General features: G+C 40.3%; 3 protein-coding genes across 3 annotated transcripts in view; all 3 read right to left on the bottom strand.

The window, feature by feature from the left end:
* Positions 1 to 20536, bottom strand: part of LOC139424381 (sialoadhesin-like) — a 51145-nt gene extending 30609 nt beyond the window's left edge. The window contains exon 1 of the mRNA XM_071176148.1: positions 20522 to 20536. The gene's annotated coding sequence lies outside the window, so the exon portion shown is untranslated. The remainder of the gene's footprint in view (positions 1 to 20521) is intronic.
* Positions 1359 to 2938, bottom strand: LOC139424235 (B-cell receptor CD22-like). The gene is made up of 5 exons (XM_071175913.1): positions 2698 to 2938; positions 2192 to 2452; positions 2012 to 2099; positions 1879 to 1918; positions 1359 to 1756 (listed from the first exon to the last, which is right to left on the bottom strand). Exons 1-5 carry the CDS (start codon positions 2936 to 2938, stop codon positions 1514 to 1516), a joined length of 873 nt encoding a protein of 290 aa, XP_071032014.1. The 3' UTR covers positions 1359 to 1513.
* On the bottom strand, positions 9352 to 19792 carry LOC139424234 (uncharacterized). The gene is made up of 5 exons (XM_071175912.1): positions 19738 to 19792; positions 10392 to 10736; positions 10017 to 10229; positions 9486 to 9815; positions 9352 to 9395 (listed from the first exon to the last, which is right to left on the bottom strand). Exons 1-5 carry the CDS (start codon positions 19790 to 19792, stop codon positions 9352 to 9354), a joined length of 987 nt encoding a protein of 328 aa, XP_071032013.1.
* Positions 20537 to 20998: the final 462 nt, after the last annotated feature.

Genomic DNA, 20998 nt, shown 5'->3' with positions numbered 1-20998 from the left:
TTCATAGATGTACGGCATCATTTAAAATGTCATACTACTTCTTAAACCTGACGTTCTTCCTCAGATTTCAAGTTATCACATTGGACCTTAGTGGGGAAGCTGACGCTGTGATTACTAATCAAGGCTAGCTATAATTTCAGCTGTGTTGGATGGGCTGTTAATATTAGCATTACCTAACATGTGGTGGTCTTACTGTAGTTTCAGCTGTGTTGGATGGGATGTTGATACTATTATTATCTAGCATGTGGTGGTCTTACTGTAGTTTCAGCTGTGTTGGATGGGATGTTGATACTATTATTATCTAGCATGTGGTGGTCTTACTGTAGTTTCAGCTGTGTTGGATGGGATGTTGATACTACCATTACCTAGCATGTGGTGGTCTTACTACAGTTTCTGCTGTGTTGGATGGCATGTTGATACTAGCATTATCTAGCATGTGGTGGTCTTACTATAGTTTCTGCTGTGTTGGATGGGCTGTTAATACTAGCATTACCTAACATGTGGTGGTCTTACTATAGTTTCTGCTGTGTTGGATGGGATGTTGATACTAGCATTACCTAGCATGCAGTGGGCTTACTAAACACCTGAAGGAGCAGAGCTAATGAATAGTTCAACATATTTCTACATGAAATGTAATAAAATCTGGAAAAGGCTAAATCTTATAGAAAAATAGCAGAAGCATAATCTATCCCATTTATCATCTATATACAAACTGTATTTATCATATATATACATACTGTATCATTAGGAGAACAATCTAAATTCCAGCATTCACTCAGAAGTTAAAGCTCATTGTCTCAAACCTTCTAGACTATAAAGCATTATGATAGTAAGAGAATAGCATTATGAGGCCTAGCTTTGGTTTGATGCTGTAACTCTTCAGTCCAAGTTATGTGGTGGTTCTCTTCAGTCCAGGTTCTGTGGTGGTTCTCTTCAGTCAGGTTCTGTGGTGGTTCTCTTCAGTCAGGTTCTGTGGTGGTTCTCTTCAGTCCAGGTTCTGTGGTGGTTCTCTTCAGTCAGGTTCTGTGGTGGTTCTCTTCAGTCAGGTTCTGTGGTGGTTCTCTTCAGTCAGGTTCTGTGGTGGTTCTCTTCAGTCAGGTTCTGTGGTGGTTCTCTTCAGTCAGGTTCTGCGGTGGTTCTCTTCAGTCCAGGTTCTGTGGTGGTACTCTTCAGTCAGGTTCTGTGGTGGGTCTCTTCAGTCCAGGTTCTGTGGTGGTTCTCTTCAGTCAGGTTCTGTGGTGGTTCTCTTCAGTCCAGGTTCTGTGGTGGGTCTCTTCAGTCCAGGTTCTGTAGTGGTTCTCTTCAGTCAGGTTCTGTGGTGGTTCTCTTCAGTCAGGTTCTGTGGTGGTTCTCTTCAGTCAGGTTCTGTGGTGGTTCTCTTCAGTCAGGTTCTGCGGTGGTTCTCTTCAGTCCAGGTTCTGTGGTGGTACTCTTCAGTCAGGTTCTGTGGTGGTTCTCTTCAGTCCAGGTACTGTGGTGGTTCTCTTCAATCCAGGTTCTGTGGTGGTTCTCTTCAGTCCAGGTTCTGTGGTGGTTCGCTCCAGTTCTCATAATCGGAGGGCTCAGCATCTATCTGAGGATATGTGTCACTTTCCAGGATCTTTGGTGGTTCGCTCCAGTTCTCATAATCGGAGGGCTCAACATCTATCTGAGGGTCTGTGTCACTTTCCAGGTTCTTTGGTGGTTCGCTCCAGTTCTCATAATCGGAGGGCTCAGCATCTATCTGAGGGGCTGTGTCACAGGGGAGTCCCTGAATCTGAAAGAAGACACTCTGAATTAGCACTTTACGAACCACTCCCTCTACATTTTTATGTAAATTAATTTTCTTACTGTCTATGTTATTAGGATTAAAATAACTTCTGTTGTTGACATTATTACCAGTGTGTCTGCTGTGGTATCACTTCCTCCTGTGGATCTCCTGTAAAGAGGGACAGAGTGAGTTCTGCTCTCTACTGAACTCTAGTGGAAGTTGATATGTTACTAATACAGTAGATGTAAATGGCTGGCTCACCTCTTCATATAGCAGTAGATGGTGACAAGAAGAGCTCCAGCAGTCAGGACAGCCCCCACCCCCACCACAGGAACCCAGGAAAACACTGCTGCAGGGTCATGAGTTTATAAATGCATGATGTCAGAATGAAATCTGTAAAATTACAGAGCACCAAAAATGGACAGAATGTGTCATACTTACATATAACATTAATATGGACAGGGATAGTCTCTCTCCCTATAATGTTCAGAGCCTCACAGTAGTATCCCTCTCTGTCCTCAGAGCTGACGTTATGGATGGTGTAACTCTGTCCTGATGCTTTTGGTGAGGTTACATTCCTCTTGTACCAGGTGTAGTTTTCCACAGGTGGGTTGGCATCACTGCTGCAGGTCAGATTCACTGAACTGCCCTCCACTATTTCACCAGAGGGACTGACTGACACTGAGGTGTCCTTTGGGCCATCTGGTAAAGGACCATTAAAAAGACATTAACATCTTGGTTATTGTATATATTATCTTGGCTTTCTGAAGACATTAGATTTAGCAAATAAAGTACATCGGTGCATTTTACAAGATATATTAAAATAATTACATTGAGAAAAATTACAATCACATGATTTTCCTTAATAAATAATACAACTGGAGATAGATACAAAATTATTACAATGTTAATATACCAAGCTAATGATTTGAACCCCATGTACTTACATCTGACAGTGAGAGTCTCTTCAGCAGAGGGGAGATCCTCATGTCCTTCTACAGCACAGGAGTATCTGCCTGTATCCTCACTGCTGACTGAGAATAGGATATAGACAGGAGAGGAGGTGTTGCTGTTTGGTATAGACTGTCCATTCTTAAACCAACTGTAGACTGTGATGGGGTCCAGTGTACAGTTGGTTCTACATGTCAGTGTGACATTCTCCCTCTCTGACACAGATGTAGGCTCCATCTCCAACACAACATCTAGAGTAAAAGGAAACAAATCATTAATATCCTCCTACAGTGCCTTGCGAAAGTATTCGGCCCCCTTGAACTTTGCGACCTTTTGCCACATTTCAGGCTTCAAACATAAAGATATAAAACTGAATTTTTTTGTGAAGAATCAACAACAAGTGGGACACAATCATGAAGTGGAAAGACATTTATTGGATATTTCAAACTTTTTTAACAAATCAAAAACTGAAAAATTGGGCGTGCAAAATTATTCAGCCCCTTTACTTTCAGTGCAGCAAACTCTCTCCAGAAGTTCAGTGAGGATCTCTGAATGATCCAATGTTGACCTAAATGACTAATGATGATAAATACAATCCACCTGTGTGTAATCAAGTCTCTGTATAAATGCACCTGCACTGTGATAGTCTCAGAGGTCCGTTAAAAGCGCAGAGAGCATCATGAAGAACAAGGAACACACCAGGCAGGTCCGAGATACTGTTGTGAAGAAGTTTAAAGACGGATTTGGATACAAAAAGATTTCCCAAGCTTTAAACATCCCAAGGAGCACTGTGCAAGCGATAATATTGAAATGGAAGGAGTATCCGACCACTGCAAATCTACCAAGACCTGGCCGTCCGTCTAAACTTTCAGCTCATACAAGGAGAAGACTGATCAGAGATGCAGCCAAGAGGCCCATGATCACTCTGGATGAACTGCAGAGATCTACAGCTGAGGTGGGAGACTCTGTCCATAGGACAACAATCAGTCGTATATTGCACAAATCTGGCCTTTATGGAAGAGTGGCAAGAAGAAAGCCATTTCTTAAAGATATCCATAAAAAGTGTTGTTTAAAGTTTGCCACAAGCCACCTGGGAGACACACCAAACATGTGGAAGAAGGTGCTCTGGTCAGATGAAACCAAAATTTAACTTTTGGCAACAATGCAAAACGTTATGTTTGGCGTAAAAGCAACACAGCTGAACACACCATCCCCACTGTCAAACATGGTGGTGGCAGCATCATGGTTTGGACCTGCTTTTCTTCAGCAGGGACAGGGAAGATGGTTAAAATTGATGGGAAGATGGATGGAGCCAAATACAGGACCATTCTGGAAGAAAACCTGATGGAGTCTGCAAAAGACCTGAGACTGGGACGGAGATTTGTCTTCCAACAAGACAATGATCCAAAACATAAAGCAAAATCTACAATGGAATGGTTCAAAAATAAACATATCCAGGTGTTAGAATGGCCAAGTCAAAGTCCAGACCTGAATCCAATCGAGAATCTGTAGAAAGAACTGAAAACTGCTGTTCACAAATGCTCTCCATCCAACCTCACTGAGCTCGAGCTGTTTTGCAAGGAGGAATGGGAAAAAATGTCAGTCTCTCGATGTGCAAAACTGATAGAGACATACCCCAAGCGACTTACAGCTGTAATCGCAGCAAAAGGTGGCGCTACAAAGTATTAACTTAAGGGGGCTGAATAATTTTGCACGCCCAATTTTTCAGTTTTTGATTTGTTAAAAAAGTTTGAAATATCCAATAAATGTCGTTCCACTTCATGATTGTGTCCCACTTGTTGTTGATTCTTCACAAAAAAAATACAGTTTTATATCTTTATGTTTGAAGCCTGAAATGTGGCAAAAGGTCGCAAAGTTCAAGGGGGCCGAATACTTTCGCAAGGCACTGTAAACACACAATATATTCAAAAGTATGTGGACACCCTTTCAAATTAGTGGATCCAGCTATTACAGCTGCACCCGTTTCTGGCAGGTGTATAAAATCGAGCACACAGCCATGCAATCCTCATAGACAAACATTGACAGTAGAATGGCCTTACTGAAGAGCTCAGTGACTTTCAACATGTCACCGTCATAGGATGCCACCTTTCCAAGAAGTCAGTTTGTCGAATTTCTGCCCTGCTAGAGCAGCCCCATTCAACTGTAAGTGCTGTTATTGTGAAGTGGAAACATCTAGGAGCAACAGCGTCTCAGCCGCAAATTGGTAGGCCACACAAGTCAAGCTCACAGAACGGGGCCGCCGAGTGCTGAAGCGCTTAGCACTTTAAAATCGTCTGTTCTGGGGTGCAACACTCACTATCAAGCTCCAAACTGCCTTTGGAGCTTCAGCACAATAACTGTTCGTCGGGGGCTTCATGAAATGGGTTCCCATGGCCGAGCAGCCGTACACAAGCCTAAGATCACCATGAGCTATGCCAAGCGTCGACACAAGATGGCGCTGACAGAGATGGTCACCTCGCTTCGGGTCCTTAGAAAAGTTCTTTGTTTTTTAATGTATTATTTCTTACATTGTTAGCCCAGAAAATCTCAAGTGTTATTAGATACAGCCGGGAAGAACTATTGGATATTAAAGCGACGTCAACTTCCCAACATTTAGACCAGGAATATGTCTTTCCCGAAGTGGATCCCTTGTTCGGAACTCCACCCTGACGTCAGATCTTATCCCAGAGGCCGACCCAAAACAACGTGGTCGCCGCAGGAGAGGCAGATGGCCTACTGGTCAGACGCAGAAGGCGAGCACACCATCCACCGCTTCCGAGCATATTACTCGCCAATGTCCATTCTCCAGACAAGTTGCCTTCCAGAGAGACATCAGAGATTGTAACATTCTCTCTTTCACGGAAACATGGCTCACTATGGATACGTTGTCAGAGTCGGTACAGCAACCCGGTATCTTCATGCAACACGCCAAGAGAAACAAACATCTCTCTGGTAAGAAGAAGGGAGGGGGTGTATGCCTTATGATTCAATACCTGTGGTGTAATCATAACAACATGCAGGAACTTAAGTCCTTCTGTTCACCTGACCTAGAATTCCTTACAATCAAATTCCAACAGCATTATCTTCCAAGAGAATTCTCTTGGATTATAGTCACAGCCGTGTATATCCCCCCCAAGCAGATACCTCGTCGGCCCTGAAAGAACTTCACACTGGAAACCATACATCCCAAGGCTGCATTTATTGTAGCTGGGGATTTTAACAAAGCCAACCTGTTAACAAGCCTTCCTAAATTGTACCAGCATATCGACTGCGTGACTCAAGCTGGTAGCATTCTGGATCACTGCTACTCTAACTTCTGTGATGCATACAAAACCCTCCCCCGCCCTGCCTTCGGCAAATCTGATCATGACTCTAATTTGTTGCTCCCAGCCTATAGACAGAAACTAAAACCGGAAACTTCCATACTCAGGTCTATTCAACGCTGGTCTGACCAATCGAATTCCACCCTTCAAGATTGCTTCGATCACGTGGACTGGGATATGTTCCGGATAGCATCAGGCAATAACATTGATGTATATGCTGACTTGGTGAGCGAGTTTATTAGCAAGTGCATCAGAGATGCTTTACCCACTGTGACTATTAAAACGTTTCCTAACCAGAAACCGTGGATTGATGGCAGAATTGAACACTGAAAGTGCGAACCACCGCTTTTAACCATGGCAAGGCGACTGGAAACATGACCGAATACAAACAGTGCAGCTATTCCCTCCGCAAGGCAATCAAACAAGCAAAGCGTCGGTATAGGGACAAAGTAGAGTCGCAATTCAACGGCTCAAACACGAGACGTATGTGGCAGGGTCTACAGTCAATCACGGATAACAAAAAGAAAACCAGCCCCGTCGTAGACACCAATGTCTTACTCCCAGACAAATTAAACAACTTCTTTGCTCGCTTTGAGGACAATACAGTGCCACTGACATGGCCCGCTACCATAGACTGTGGGCTCTTCTTCTCCGTTGCTGACGTGAGTAAAGCATTTAAACGGGTTAACCCTTGCAAGGCTGCCGGCCCAGATGGCATCCCTGGCCGTGTCCTCAGAGCATGCGCAGACCAGCTGGCTGGTGTGTTTACGGACATATTCAATCAATCCCTATCCCAGTCTGCTCTCCCCACATGCTTCAAGAGGGCCACCATTATTCCTGTTCCCAAAAAAACTAAGGTAACTGAAATAAATGACTATCGCCCATTGCATTCACTTCTGTCATCATGAAGTGCTTTGAGCGACTAGTCAAGTCTCATATCACCTGACTTGGTGATAGACCAAGACCCACACTCCAATTTGCTTACCGCTCCAATAGGTCCACTGATGATGCAATCGCCAACACACTGCACACTGCCCTATCCCATTTGGACAAGAAGAATACCTACGTAAGAACGGAAACATGACTACACTTCAATGACTACAGCTCAGTGCCATCCAAACTCGTCGTTAAGACCCTGGGTCCCGTATGCAACTGGGTCCTGGACTCTCTGACGGGCTGCCCCCAGGGGGTGAAGATAGGAAACAATATCTACAACCAGCTGGTCCTCAACACTGGGGCCCTACAAGGGTACGTTCTCAGCCCTCTCCTGTACTCCCTGTTCACCTATGACTGCGTGCCATGCACGGTTCCAACTCCATCATCAAGTTTGCAGACTACAGTGGTAGGCTTGATGACCAACAATGACGAGACGGCCTACAGGGAGGAGGTTAGGGCCCCCGGAGTGTGGTGTCAGGAAAATAACTTCTCACTCAACATCAACAAAACAAAGGAGATGATCTTGGACTTCAGGAAACAGCAGAGGGAGCACCCCCCCCCATCCACATCGACAGGACAGTCGTGGAGAAGGTGGAAAGTTTTAACTTCTTCGGGATTGGTGTCCAACCTAAGCGTATGTAAACTTCCGACTTCAACTCTATGTCCTCTGATGTGAAATACAATATTTGTTATTTTTCTGTTACATACCACTACTAAGCCTGTATTACTGCCCTTAATAAGGTAATTAAAGTAATCTACAGTTGAAGTTGGAAGTTTACATACACTTAGGTTGGAGTCATAATTAAAACTCGTTTTCAACCACTCCACAAATTGCTTGTTAACAAACTATAGTTTTGGCAAGTCGATTAGAACATCTACATTGTGCATGACACAAGTAATTTTTCCAATAATTGTGTGAGAGGCAGATTATTTCACTTATAATTCACTGAATCACAATTCCAGTGGGTCAGAAGTTTACATACACTAAGTTGACTGTGCCTTTAAACAACTTGGAAATTCCAGAAAATTATGTCATGGCTTTAGAAGCTTCTGATAGGATAATTAACATCATTTGAGTCAATTGGAGGTGTACATATGGAAGTATTTCAAGGCCTACCTTCAAACTCGGTGCCTCTTTGGTTGACATCTTGGGAAAATCTAAAGAAATCCGCCAAGACCTCAGAAAAAATTGTAGACCTACACAAGTCTGGTTCATCATTGGGAGCAATTTCCAAACGCCTGAAGGTACCACGTTCATCTGTACAATCAATAGTACGCAAATATAAACACCATGCGACCACGCAGCCGTCATAGCTCTCAGAACTGTTTGGCCATAATGACCATCTTATGTTTAGAGGAAAGGGGGAGGCTTGCAACCTGAAGAAGACCATCCCAACTGTGAAGCACGGGGGTGGCAGCATCATGTTGTGGTGGTGCTTTGTTGAAAAAGCGACTGGTGCACTTCACAAAACAGATGGCATCAAGAGGCAGGAAAATTATGTGGATATATTGAAGCAACATCTCAAGACATCAGTCAGGAAGTCAAAGCTTGGTTGCAAATGGGTCTTCCAAATGGACAATGACCCCAAGCATACTTCCAAAGTTGTGGCAAAATTGCTTAAGGACAACAAAGTCAAGTTATTGGAGTGGCCATCACAAAGCCCTGAACTCAATCCTATAGAAAATTTGTGGGCAGAACTGAAAAAGCGTGTGCGAGCAAGGAGGCCTACAAACCTGACTCAGTTACACCTTCTCTGTCAGGAGGAATGGGACAAAATTCATCCAACTTATTGTGGGAAGCTTGTGGAAGACTACGTTTGACCCAAGTTAAACAATAAAGGCAATGCTACCAAATACTAATTGACTGTATGTAAACTTCTGACCCACTGGGAATGTGATGAAAGAAATCAAAGCTGAAATAAATAATTATCTCTACTATTATTCTGACAATTCACAATCATAAAATAAAGTGGTGATCCTAACTGACCTAGAACAGGGAATTTTTACTAGCATTAAATGTCAGGAATTGTTCAAAACTGAGTTTAAATGTATGTGACTGTCACGTTCTGACCTTTATTTCCTTTGTTTTGTATTTATTTAGTATGGTCAGGGCGAGAGTTGGGTGGGCAGTCTGTTTGTTTTTCTATGTTTTGGGGCATTTCTATGTTTCGGCCTAGTATGGTTCTCAATCAGAGGCAGGTGTCAGTAGATGTCTCTGTTTGAGAATCATACTTAGGTAGCCTGGGTTTCACTGTTTGTTTGTGGGTGTTTGTTTCCGTGTCTGTGTTTTTCACCACACGGTACTGTTTCGGTTTTCGTTCGTTTCACGTTTATTGTTTTTGAATCAGTTGTGTTCATTTGGAGTATTTCTTATTAAAAAACCATCGACACTCAACACGCCGCATATTGGTCCTCCGATCCTTCTCGCCTCTCCTCTTCAGACGAAGAGGAGGAAAACCTTTACATTGACTAAGGTGTATGTAAACTTCTGACTTCAACTGTGTGTGAAATGTGTGACAGATTACCTGTGACAGTCAGGGAGACAGGTGAGCCAGAGAACTTTTCTCCAGATGTTATGAATCTGAACATGTACCCAGCAGAGTCACGCAATCTCAGATCTGTGATTCTCAGGGTACAGTCACTCTCCTTATCCCCAAGGTACTCTATATGACCTTCATACCCTGGCACTGAGCTCAGATCTTTAGGACCAATACCAGACTCCCGTTTAGTAAACCAGAAAGCTGTTTTGATCTCATGATTACTGGGATATGTGTAAGAGCAGGATATGTTCACTGTTGACCCCTTCAAAGCACAGATATTCTGATGGGTGTAAGTCACACTCCAACACTTCTGACCTGAAAGACAAGAAGACAATATAACACCTTTTATAAATCTTAAATTACAATATCTACTACTATACACTGATGTTGTAAATGTTGAACAGTTTACAGAACTGAGAAAAAAACGGAATTATTGAATAATGATCAATATTCCGTATCACAACTTTAAACAACATTGTATTCATAATAAATTTGTATTAAAAAGTCCACACTCACACACTGCAGGAGAGTGAAGGTCCTCACGGCCTTTTACAGCACAGGAGTAACTGTCTGCATCACTAAAGGAGTCTGAGTACAGGCTGGAAGTGTCCTCCTTTACTTTGTGTCCGTTCTTGTACCAGATGTAGGTGGGGTTGTCAGTCAGAGTACAGGTGGTGCTACAGGTCAGTGTCTTATCCTGATGTCCACCAGTCACCTTCACCTGAAGACCTGGAGAAAAAACAATATCACTGTAAATCCCTTTATCACTGACTTATCATTCTAATACAAAGATGGAAGAAATCCTATGTTATACAAACATAAACACAAACCAAGACATTTTCCTGAACTAAATGAAATTCAACAGTTTAACTATATTGAATGTAACTGTACCTGTGACAGACAGAGTGACTCCAGGACTGCCAATATATTTCCCTCCAGTCTGATCTGTTATAAATCTGAACTTGTACTCAGCAGAGTCACTCTCTCTCAAGTCTGTGATTCTCAGTGTGTGACCATTCTTCTTATCCTCATGATACTCCAGACGACCTGCATACTCTGGGTCCTGACCTAGATCTTCAGGTTCTTTACCAGTCCCCGATTCAGTGTACCAGAAGGCTGTTGTGACTGTACCACTGGGATATGTGTAAGAGCAGGACAGCTCTACTGTTGACTCCTTGAAGGTACAGATACTCTGAGTGGTGTAAGTCACACTCCAGCCATCCTGACCCAGTACCACTGAAACAGTCACGCAACACAATGGTATCAGAATTAAGCCAGACTAAGGGACAGATCGAGAGATAACAGATCAAGGTGTGCCATGCTACTATAGCTTGTGAAGCCTGGCCTACCGTAAATCTTCAATTAGCCTGGGTGTTTATTTGCCTACCGTTAAATCACTTAGAAACAACAGGCGCTTTTTTACAGACAGGCTTCTATTTGAGCCAGGCTTCTATTTCCTACGGGGCAGAGTTTTCACTTTTGGATAAATAGCGTGCCCGATTTCAACTTCCTGCTACTCATGCCAAGAATATAAGATATGCATATTATTCATAGATTTGGATAGAAACACGCTAAAGTTTCTAAAACTGTTTGAATCATGTCTGTGAGTATAACAGAACTTATGTAGCAGGCAAAACCCCGAGGACTAACTGTTCAGAATTTGTTTTTGTCCTCTCTCTCTTCCCTCACTTGTTATTGCCAAGGGATATTTCTTAGGGACCTTTTTTCAGTTCCTACCGCTTCCACTGGATGTCACCAGTCTTTGGAATTTGGTTGAGGTTATTCCTTTGTGCAATGAAGAAGTAGGCCAGCTAAGAACTGGGGACACTTTTGTGATTTGCCTAAGATGTGAAAAGTGTCGCTGGTTTGTTTTCTTTCCTGTATTGAACACAGATTGCCCCGTCTACAATTTTATCGATTATTAACGTTTAAAATATACCTAAAGTTGGATTACAAAAGTAGTTTGAAATATTTTGGCAAAGTTCATAGGCAACTTTTGAAATATTTTGTAGTGACATTGCATTTTTTGTAAGCTGTTTTCTTCTGGATCAAACGCGCTTTATAAATAGACATTTTGGATATATATGGACAGAATTAATCGAACAAAAGGACCAATTGTGATGTTAATGGGACATATTGGAGTACCAACAAAAGAAGCTCGTCAAAGGTAATGTATGTTTTATATTTTATTTCAGCATTTTGTGTAGCGCCTGCAGGGTTGAAATATGCTAACTCCTTTGTTTACTGCTGGTGCAGATGGTGCAGGCTGATAATAGATAATAGCTTCTTATGCTTTTGCCAAAAAGCATTTTTAAAATCTGACACGTTGGCTGGATTCACAACGAGTGTAGCTTTAATTGAGTATCTTACATGTGTGAATTAATGAAAGTTAGATTTTTATTGTATTTTATATGAATCTGGCGCTCTGCATTTTCCCTGGCAGTTGGCCAGTTGAGACATTTGCGTCCCGCCTATCCCTGCACACTGCTTCCACTCATTTGCATAGTTAATAGTTTAATTCCAGCGTTCATTTCCAACATTTTAATACATTTCTTCATTTCCTTCACTAATGTGATCTTACAGATCGCAATTTACCTTCGGGGCCCCAAAATAGTGGTGGGTTGTCTAACTTGTTGTTATTGCTTTAGGGAGGGTTTTGTGTTTTGTATTGGCCACAGGGGAGGGTAGTGTGTTGTTTCTCTGGTTTACATTCGCTATTTTGCAGGTTTTACTCCATGCTAATTTCTTCCATGCTAGCTAAATGTCCTCATCTTCTTGCATGGCCTCCACTATATCAAGGTGTTTTGGTACTTCCATTATACACTACGCTTTTACACATCCATAGTCTACCTACCACAGGTTAATATAGTCTACCTACCACAGGTCAGTACAGTCTACCTACCACAGGTCAGTATAGTCTACCTACCACAGGTCAGTACAGTCTACCTACCACAGGTCAGTATAGTCTACCTACCACAGGTCAATATAGTCTACCTACCACAGGTCAATATAGTCTACCTACCACAGGTCAATATAGTCTACCTACCACAGGTCAGTATAGTCTACCTACCACAGGTCAGTATAGTCTACCTACCACAGGCAGTTAATCCACTGTTCCTAGGCCGTCATTGAAAATAAGAATTTGTTCTTAACTGACTTGCCTGGTTAAATAAAGGTCAAATAAAAAATAAAATAAAATATAGTCTACCTACCACAGGTCAATATAGTCTACCTACCACAGGTCAATATAGTCTACCTACCACAGGTCAATATAGTCTACCTACCACAGGTCAGTATAGTCTACCTACCACAGGTCAGTATAGTCTACCTACCACAGGTCAGTATAGTCTACCTACCACAGGTCAGTATAGTCTACCTACCACAGGTCAGTATAGTCTACCTACCACAGGTCAGTATAGTCTACCTACCACAGGTCAGTATAGTCTACCTACCACAGGTTAATATAGTCTACCTACCACAGGTCAGTATAGTCTACCTACCACAGGTCAGTATAGTCTACCTACCACATGTCAGTATAGTCTACCTACCACAGGTTAATATAGTCTACCTACCACAGGTCAGTATAGTCTACCTACCACAGGTTAATATAGTCTACCTACCACAGGTTAATATAGTCTACCTACCACAGGTTAATATAGTCTACCTACCACAGGTCAATATAGTCTACCTACCACAGGTTAATATAGTCTACCTACCACAGGTCAGTATAGTCTACCTACCACAGGTCAGTATAGTCTACCTACCACAGGTTAATATAGTCTACCTACCACAGGTCAGTATAGTCTACCTACCACAGGTCAGTATATTCTATCTAACTGTCTATCCTTCCCTCTGTTCCTCATTCATAGTGACAATAGTGGTATGTGGATTGTTTGTCCAGATCTGTAATAGGCTAATTAGCAATCATACCACACATAAAATCATTCAAAGCTGCACACATTTTCAATATGAATTCACATGAACAAATAGGAATAGGCAGCAGAGAGACCAGATATAGTCAGCAGAGAGACCTGATAGGCAGCAGAGAGACCAGGTGCATCATTGCGCAAGAAAGAACATGAGACACACAGTTTAAAAAGCCCCCCAATGATCTTGTTTAAGGACGATCCTACCTAGACTAGACTACCAAACAACAATGCAATGAATAGTTGCAATGTGGTTTTTAAGTGAGTACAAAATTATACTCTGTGGTGAAATATCATGAATAACGGTGCAAACGCCCTGTGATTTGTATGTTTCATTCCATTTGAATCCGTTGTGGGTCTACAACAGTTTAAGGTCTAGGAAGGCACAGTAGCAGGCCAGTATGGCTGTGTTTTTAGTTCTGATACTGATATGCACTGTCTGTTTCAGAGCATCATTCTCCCAAGTCCTCCTATGATAATGTGGCCATATATTCTCCCGGCAGACCCAGCTATTCAGGAAAGCTTAACCAGATCTGCCTCCTCTCCAATCCCGAGCCAGCTATTCCTCTCGTACATTAGACGTAAGGCTTCAGTATAGCCTAAATAATCATTTAAAATGTATTACCTTGTATATGTGGCATAAACACAACCAGTCACAATGTTTTAATCTGATTAGGCAACTTCAGACGTCTCCTTTAGTCATGTGCACCTTCGTCCAAAATGTCATTCCAGAATCCTGAAAATGTCCTGACATGAACCCGGCTTCCATCCAACCTTTTTATGCAAATAAAGTATGTTGGATAAAAATGGGCCAACATCATGGGACAGCATGCAGGTTATTAAGCTACAGATGAAATACATTATGGACTTCACAGGGTGGTGAAAGTGCACAGTGATGAGCTTGATGCTCCTTTCAATAAATATTGAGGTTCTTATTCTGGTCACATGATGATTGGCTGCAGTTTGACAAATAAAATGAATCTTACACTTTTGTCCATAATAATCTCATCATGTAGGCTACACCTGCACTGTCTCTGCAAGCTGTTGGCTGGAGAGCACATGCCAATAACAGAGTTGGCACATTCAATATATACTGCAACATTTATATGTGACAACCATCAGAAGGCCTGTAAATATTAATAGAGTTGGAAACCATCAGAAGGCCTGTAAATATTAATAGAGTTGGAAACCATCAGAAGGCCTGTAGATATTAATAGAGTTGGAAACCATCAGAAGGCCTGTAGATATTAATAGAGTTGGAAACCATCAGAAGGCCTGTAAATATTAATAGAGTTGGAAACCATCAGAAGGCCTGTAAATATTAATAGAGTTGGAAACCATCAGAAGGCCTGTAAATATTAATAGAGTTGGAAACCATCAGAAGGCCTGTAAATATTAATAGAGTTGGAAACCATCAGAAGGCCTGTAAATATTAATAGAGTTGGAAACCATCAGAAGGCCTGTAAATATTAATAGAGTTGGAAACCATCAGAAGGCCTGTAAATATTAATAGAGTTGGAAACCATCAGAAGGCCTGTAAATATTAATAGAGTTGGAAACCATCAGAAGGCCTGTAAATATTAATAGAGTTGGAAACCATCAGAAGGCCTGTAAATATTAATAGAGTTGGAAACCATCAGAAGGCCTGTAAATATTAATAGAGTTGGAAACCATCAGAAGGCCTGTAAATATTAATAGAGTTGGAAACCATCAGAAGGCCTGTAAATATTAATAGAGTTGGAAACCATCAGAAGGCCTGTAAATATTAATAGAGTTGGAAACCATCAGAAGGCCTGTAAATATTAATAGAGTTGGAAACCATCAGAAGGCCTGTAAATATTAATAGAGTTGAAAACCATCAGAAGGCCTGTAAATATTAATAGAGTTGGAAACCATCAGAAGGCCTGTAAATATTAATAGAGTTGGAAATGAGATGGACTTTTAACTGCAAAAATCTATTTGACGGAAACACAACTATGATGGGAAAATGTGCATACTATTTTTATGCAGATTCTAAAATATTTTAATGAAAATGTATTGCAAATTGAATGGAAACCTGACTATAGACACCTTATAGACTCTGGCAAATGCGCTAGTACAGTCTCACTTTGATTATGCTGCACAGCATGGTTCACCAGCAGCACCAAACATCTGAAGAATAAGTTACAGACCAGCCAAAGGCTTGTAAGAATTGTACTTAAACATATTTGAAGGTTGGGTATTTTTTGTCTGTATCTCTGTAATGTGTCTGTATCTCTGTAATGTGTCTGTATCTCTGTAATGTGTCTGTATCTATGTAATGTGTCTGTATCTCTGTAATGTGTCTGTATCTCTGTAATATGTCTGTATCTCTGTAATGTGTCTGTATCTCTCTAATGTGTCTGTATCTCTAATGTGTCTGTATCTCTAATGTGTCTGTATCTCTGTAATGTGTCTGTATCTCTGTAATGTGTCTGTATCTCTGTAATGTGTCTGTATCTATGTAATGTGTCTGTATCTCTGTAATGTGTCTGTATCTCTGTAATATGTCTGTATCTCTGTAATGTGTCTGTATCTCTCTAATGTGTCTGTATCTCTAATGTGTCTGTATCTATAATGTGTCTGTATCTCTGTAATGTGTCTGTATCTCTGTAATGTGTCTGTACCTCTAATGTGTCTGTACCTCTAATGTGTCTGTATCTAGCTAATGTGTCTGTATCTCTGTAATGTGTCTGTATCTATGTAATGTGTCTGTGTCTATGTAATGTGTCTGTACCTCTGTAATGTGTCTGTATCTCTGTAATGTGTCTGTACCTATGCAATGTGTCTGTATCTCCCTAATGTGTCTGTCTCTGTAATGTGTCTGTATCTATGTGTCTGTATCTCTGTAATGTGTCTGTATCTATGTGTCTGTATCTCTGTAATGTGTCTGTATCTATGTGTCTGTCTCTGTAATGTCTCTGTAATGTGTCTGTATCTCTGTAAAGTGTCTGTATCTCTGTAATGTGCCTGTATCTATGTGTCTGTATCTCTGTAATGTGTATGTACCTCTGTAATGTGTCTGTATCTCTGTAATGTGTCTGTATCTCTGTAATGTGTCTGTATCTATGTAATGTGTCTGTATCTCTGTAATGTGTCTGTATCTCTGTAATGTGTCTGTATCTCTGTAATGTGTCTGTATCTCTGTAATGTGTCTGTATCTCTGTAATGTGTCTGTATCTCTGTAATGTGCCTGTATCTATGTGTCTGTATCTCTGTAATGTGTCTGTACCTCTAATGTGTCTATCTCTGTAATGTGTCTGTATCTATGTGTTTGTATCTCTGTAATGTGTCTGTACCTCTAATGTGTCTATCTCAGTAATGTGTCTGTATGTAATGTGTCTGTATATCTGTAATGTGTCTGTATCTCTGTAATGTGTCTGTATCTCTGTAATGTGTCTGTATCTCTGTAATGTGTCTGTATCTATGTAATGTGTCTGTATCTATGTAATGTGTCTGTATCTCTGTAATGTGTCTGTATCTCTGTAATATGTCTGTATCTCTGTAATGTGTCTATCTCTGTAATGTGTCTGTATGTAATGTGTCTGTATGTGATGTGTCTGTATCTCTGTAATGTGTCTGTATCTCTGTAATGTGTCTGTATCTCTGTAATGTGTCTGTATCTCTGTAATGTGTCTGTATCTCTGTAATATGTCTGTCTCTATGTAATGTGTCTGTATCTATGTAATGTGTCTGTATCTCTGTAATGTGTCTGTATCTCTGTAATATGTCTGTATCTATGTAATGTGTCTGTATCTATGTAATGTGTCTGTATCTCTGTAATATGTCTGTATCTATGTAATGTGTCTGTATCTCTGTAATGTGTCTATCTCTGTAATGTGTCTGTATCTATGTAATGTGTCTGTATCTATGTAATGTGTCTGTATCTCTGTAATGTGTCTGTATCTCTGTAATATGTCTGTATCTCTGTAATGTGTCTGTATCTCTGTAATGTGTCTGTATCTATGTAATGTGTCTGTATCTATGTAATGTGTCTGTATCTCTCTAATGTGTCTGTATTAATGTAATGTGTCTGTATTAATGTAATGTGTCTGTATCTATGTAATGTGTCTGTATCTCTCTAATGTGTCTGTATCTCTGTAATGTGTCTGTATCTATGTAATGTGTCTGTATCTCTCTAATGTGTCTGTATCTATGTAATGTGTCTGTATTAATGTAATGTGTCTGTATCTCTCTAATGTGTCTATCTCTGTAATGTGTCTGTATCTCTGTAATGTGTCTGTATCTCTAATGTGTCTGTATCTCTAATGTGTCTGTATTAATGTAATGTGTCTGTATCTCTGTAATGTGTCTGTATCTCTCTAATGTGTCTATCTCTGTAATGTGTCTGTATCTCTCTAATGTGTCTATCTCTGTAATGTGTCTGTATCTCTGTAATGTGTCTGTATCTCTCTAATGTGTCTATCTCTGTAATGTGTCTGTATCTCTGTAATGTGTCTGTATCTCTAATGTGTCTGTATCTCTAATGTGTCTGTATTAATGTAATGTGTCTGTATCTCTCTAATGTGTCTATCTCTGTAATGTGTCTGTATCTCTGTAATGTGTCTGTATCTCTAATGTGTCTGTATTAATGTAATGTGTCTGTATCTCTGTAATGTGTCTGTATCTCTAATGTGTCTGTATTAATGTAATGTGTCTGTATCTCTAATGTGTCTGTATTAATGTAATGTGTCTGTATCTCTGTAATGTGTCTGTATCTCTAATGTGTCTGTATTAATGTAATGTGTCTGTATCTCTCTAATGTGTCTATCTCTGTAATGTGTCTGTATTAATGTGTCTGACAAATAAAATCAATCAATCCAAACTGAGCAGCAGCCATTTCATTAATGGAAAGAGAAATCTGTCACAAAACACCAACAAGTTGAATGACATTCAGAGATTGTCAAGCCTTCAATACTGGGTTGGCCTACAAGGTAAGGAGGGATGTATTTTCTGTTTGTCCAAATTGCGATCGAGAATTGATTGTGGTTTTCAAAATGAAAACCATGATATTGAAGTGCTCGAAGTCTTTAGACTTTTGTGTCTGTCTTGGTTGTGTGGTGTTTTGGCACAGAAACCTGTTGGTGGAAAATGTGTTGCATATATTTTATATACTGTACATACAAATATGGCGTCAAAATGTTGAAAATCTGAGTCGGCGAACCCTCAACCTTCTGGCCAATAACTCTGCGTGGAATTAACTGTGCCACAAAAACATGTTGAAGTGGCGAAGTCAATTTTCACATTTATAAACACACAGTCGCTATATAATGATTACTAACTGGGTGGGTTGAGATGATCAAATATAAAAGCACTAAAACTCTCTAAAAGCTTCACTGATACAAAAGTTTTACTTGAACCCAAAATGGTTCTCAAGTCGATTACTAAGAAAAGCTCATGCCTTGTTGATAAATGGCCATTTTGTCTTTGTGCAGATTGCCATGTCTAACGTTCGATGAATAGAAAATGAAACCTTCAAAGTATCTGTCTTTTTCAAACAAGCATTGCAGAGCTGGTTACAATTTCAATTTCATAAAAAAAGATAAACCATAATATTTGTTGTAATATTTGTTCTAACTCAAATATGCTGGTTGATAAAATACCTGTATTTATGGGAAATATGTTTGAAAGGGTATTTTGTTTGTAAATTATATTGTGAATTGGATTGGTAGAATTATGTATTTCATGGAGTTGATTGGAATTGTATGGGAAGGTCTGCTCAGTCCAAGATTACAACCAATTGAACACAGCATTACCCCAAAAAATTGAGTCGCTTCTCTGTGGTTGAAAACATTATTTTGAGTTGATTATGTGAGGGGGAGGGGTGCCATTTGGTTTACAGTACAAGGGGAGAGTCGTGTGAAAATATGATTAACTCTGTGGAGGGTTGTGCATTTAGTTTTTCTCATTAAGATGGACCAATTTCAAACTGAGTAGGGTTTGTCCACATTGTTGTCATAGTTCCTGATGTGAGTGTGAATGGAAACCACAGATAAACATCACTCAGTGAGGTGTGAAAGATAACTATTTAAAGTGAAGTGGAGACGCCTAACAAAACACACCAAAATAACATGATTCTTAACCTTTTAGTTGAGTTGAGACATTGATACTCTTTGGTTGAGTGTGAATGGAAACCACAGATAAGATTCACTCAGTGAGGTGAGAAAGACAACTTTTTAAAGGGAAGTGGAGACACCAAATGTGTCGACAGTAGAACATAAAAATGGTTATGCTTTTAGAAATGTCTGTAGACTGATAAACAGGGCAACTTAAAGATAAGAATGAGACCATACCTGCTACAGACCAGAGAAAGACCACCAACACACTTCCTGCTGTTCTCAAGGCCATTGTTGCATCTCCCACCCTGCAGTCTTAGAAACATAAACAACAACTCACTCTATAGCTGGTGAATAACTCCACCTGATATATTGAAGTATAAACTGTAAAGGGGGTCCAGGGCCTCATTACTAAAAATGAACCAGGCTCATATTGTGTTGTTGTATTGTGCTATATGGTCTATGTGAATACTGTCTGTCTGTAAGTCTATTGTACTATGCATGTAATGTGTGTGACGTGTTGCATGTCTGTCTACGTCTCTCTATTTAAGATGACATGATGTATGATACAAAAATAATTTCCTAATGGATACAAAAAAGTCACCATCACCACCCCCATCATCATTAACAACAACAATCACTTATTGAACAAATGTGTAGTACTGTAAACACATATTTCTACATTGATTGTTCAGAACCCCAGATATAGGAGGATCAATGTTCAAGCCTCTATGGTCCGTCAAGCTGTACAGCAGCCTAAAGACTAACCATCAAACACACACACACACCCTGCAGTGCCACAATGTTTGTTTGCATGTCTATTTTACCCTGGTTAATCATCTCATCACTATGTAGATCAACACTCCTACACTGAGACACTTTATGAATACTGACCCTGATGTAACAACCAAAACACAGCTCAGAACAAGAAGTAAAATTATACATTACCCTCAAGTATATGACTTATTACTAAAAACAAATAACCCAAAACTATATATTTTATTGTAATTACAGTACTTACAGAGTGAAGTGAAGGGGAGAGTCTTGTACAGTGAGTCAACTTACTGGTAGTGTGTGGGAACTGTTAGTACGTGTCAGTTCTGTGGTTGATACATATTTATAGTAGTCAGAACACAAGTAGCTGATGCAAAACTGCCCTCTCCTTCCTCTTTGAGTTATTAATATGCATGACATGTAGAACAGCAAGTCAGAAAATAAAGATTAATGTATTAGAGTGGACGTACATTTCTATAATGGACAAAATGTCCCCCATTTCCACTTTTATATAAATACAGAACCATGTTAACAATATGTTGACTATTCTATATGGAATGTTTATAATATCTTAGAATGTGTTGCCTTGTCCCTCTGAGTTCTACATGGAACAGGTCAAAGTTCCATTTACATTTGGTCAGTTCCATGATGTCATTCATTCTATTCTACAAACACATTCGATTTACACTCCTCATCAGCTGCATCAAAGTGGTACTGAAGGTTC

The sequence above is a fragment of the Oncorhynchus clarkii genome, chromosome 13 (assembly GCF_045791955.1).
Source record: "Oncorhynchus clarkii lewisi isolate Uvic-CL-2024 chromosome 13, UVic_Ocla_1.0, whole genome shotgun sequence".
Taxonomy (NCBI): Eukaryota; Metazoa; Chordata; class Actinopteri; order Salmoniformes; family Salmonidae; genus Oncorhynchus; species Oncorhynchus clarkii.
The sequence above is the reverse complement of the archived record's forward strand: the minus strand, read 5'-3'. Positions and strand labels throughout refer to the sequence as shown.

What these genes read in the sequence shown, in the direction of transcription:
- LOC139424235 (XM_071175913.1), bottom strand. Translation starts at nt 2,938, where the DNA reads ATGGAGCCTACATCTGTGTCAGAGAGGGAGAATGTCACACTGACATGT. An exon ending in TGTCCATATTAATGTTATAT is followed by an intron (nt 2,100 to 2,191) that starts GTAAGTATGACA and finishes ATGACCCTGCAG; the next exon opens with CAGTGTTTTCCTGGGTTCCT. An exon ending in ATCTACTGCTATATGAAGAG is followed by an intron (nt 1,919 to 2,011) that starts GTGAGCCAGCCA and finishes CCCTCTTTACAG; the next exon opens with GAGATCCACAGGAGGAAGTG.
- LOC139424234 (XM_071175912.1), bottom strand. Translation starts at nt 19,792, where the DNA reads ATGGCCTTGAGAACAGCAGGAAGTGTGTTGGTGGTCTTTCTCTGGTCT. An exon ending in CTTTCTCTGGTCTGTAGCAG is followed by an intron (nt 10,737 to 19,737) that starts GTATGGTCTCAT and finishes TGACTGTTTCAG; the next exon opens with TGGTACTGGGTCAGGATGGC. An exon ending in AGTCACTCTGTCTGTCACAG is followed by an intron (nt 10,230 to 10,391) that starts GTACAGTTACAT and finishes TTTTTTCTCCAG; the next exon opens with GTCTTCAGGTGAAGGTGACT.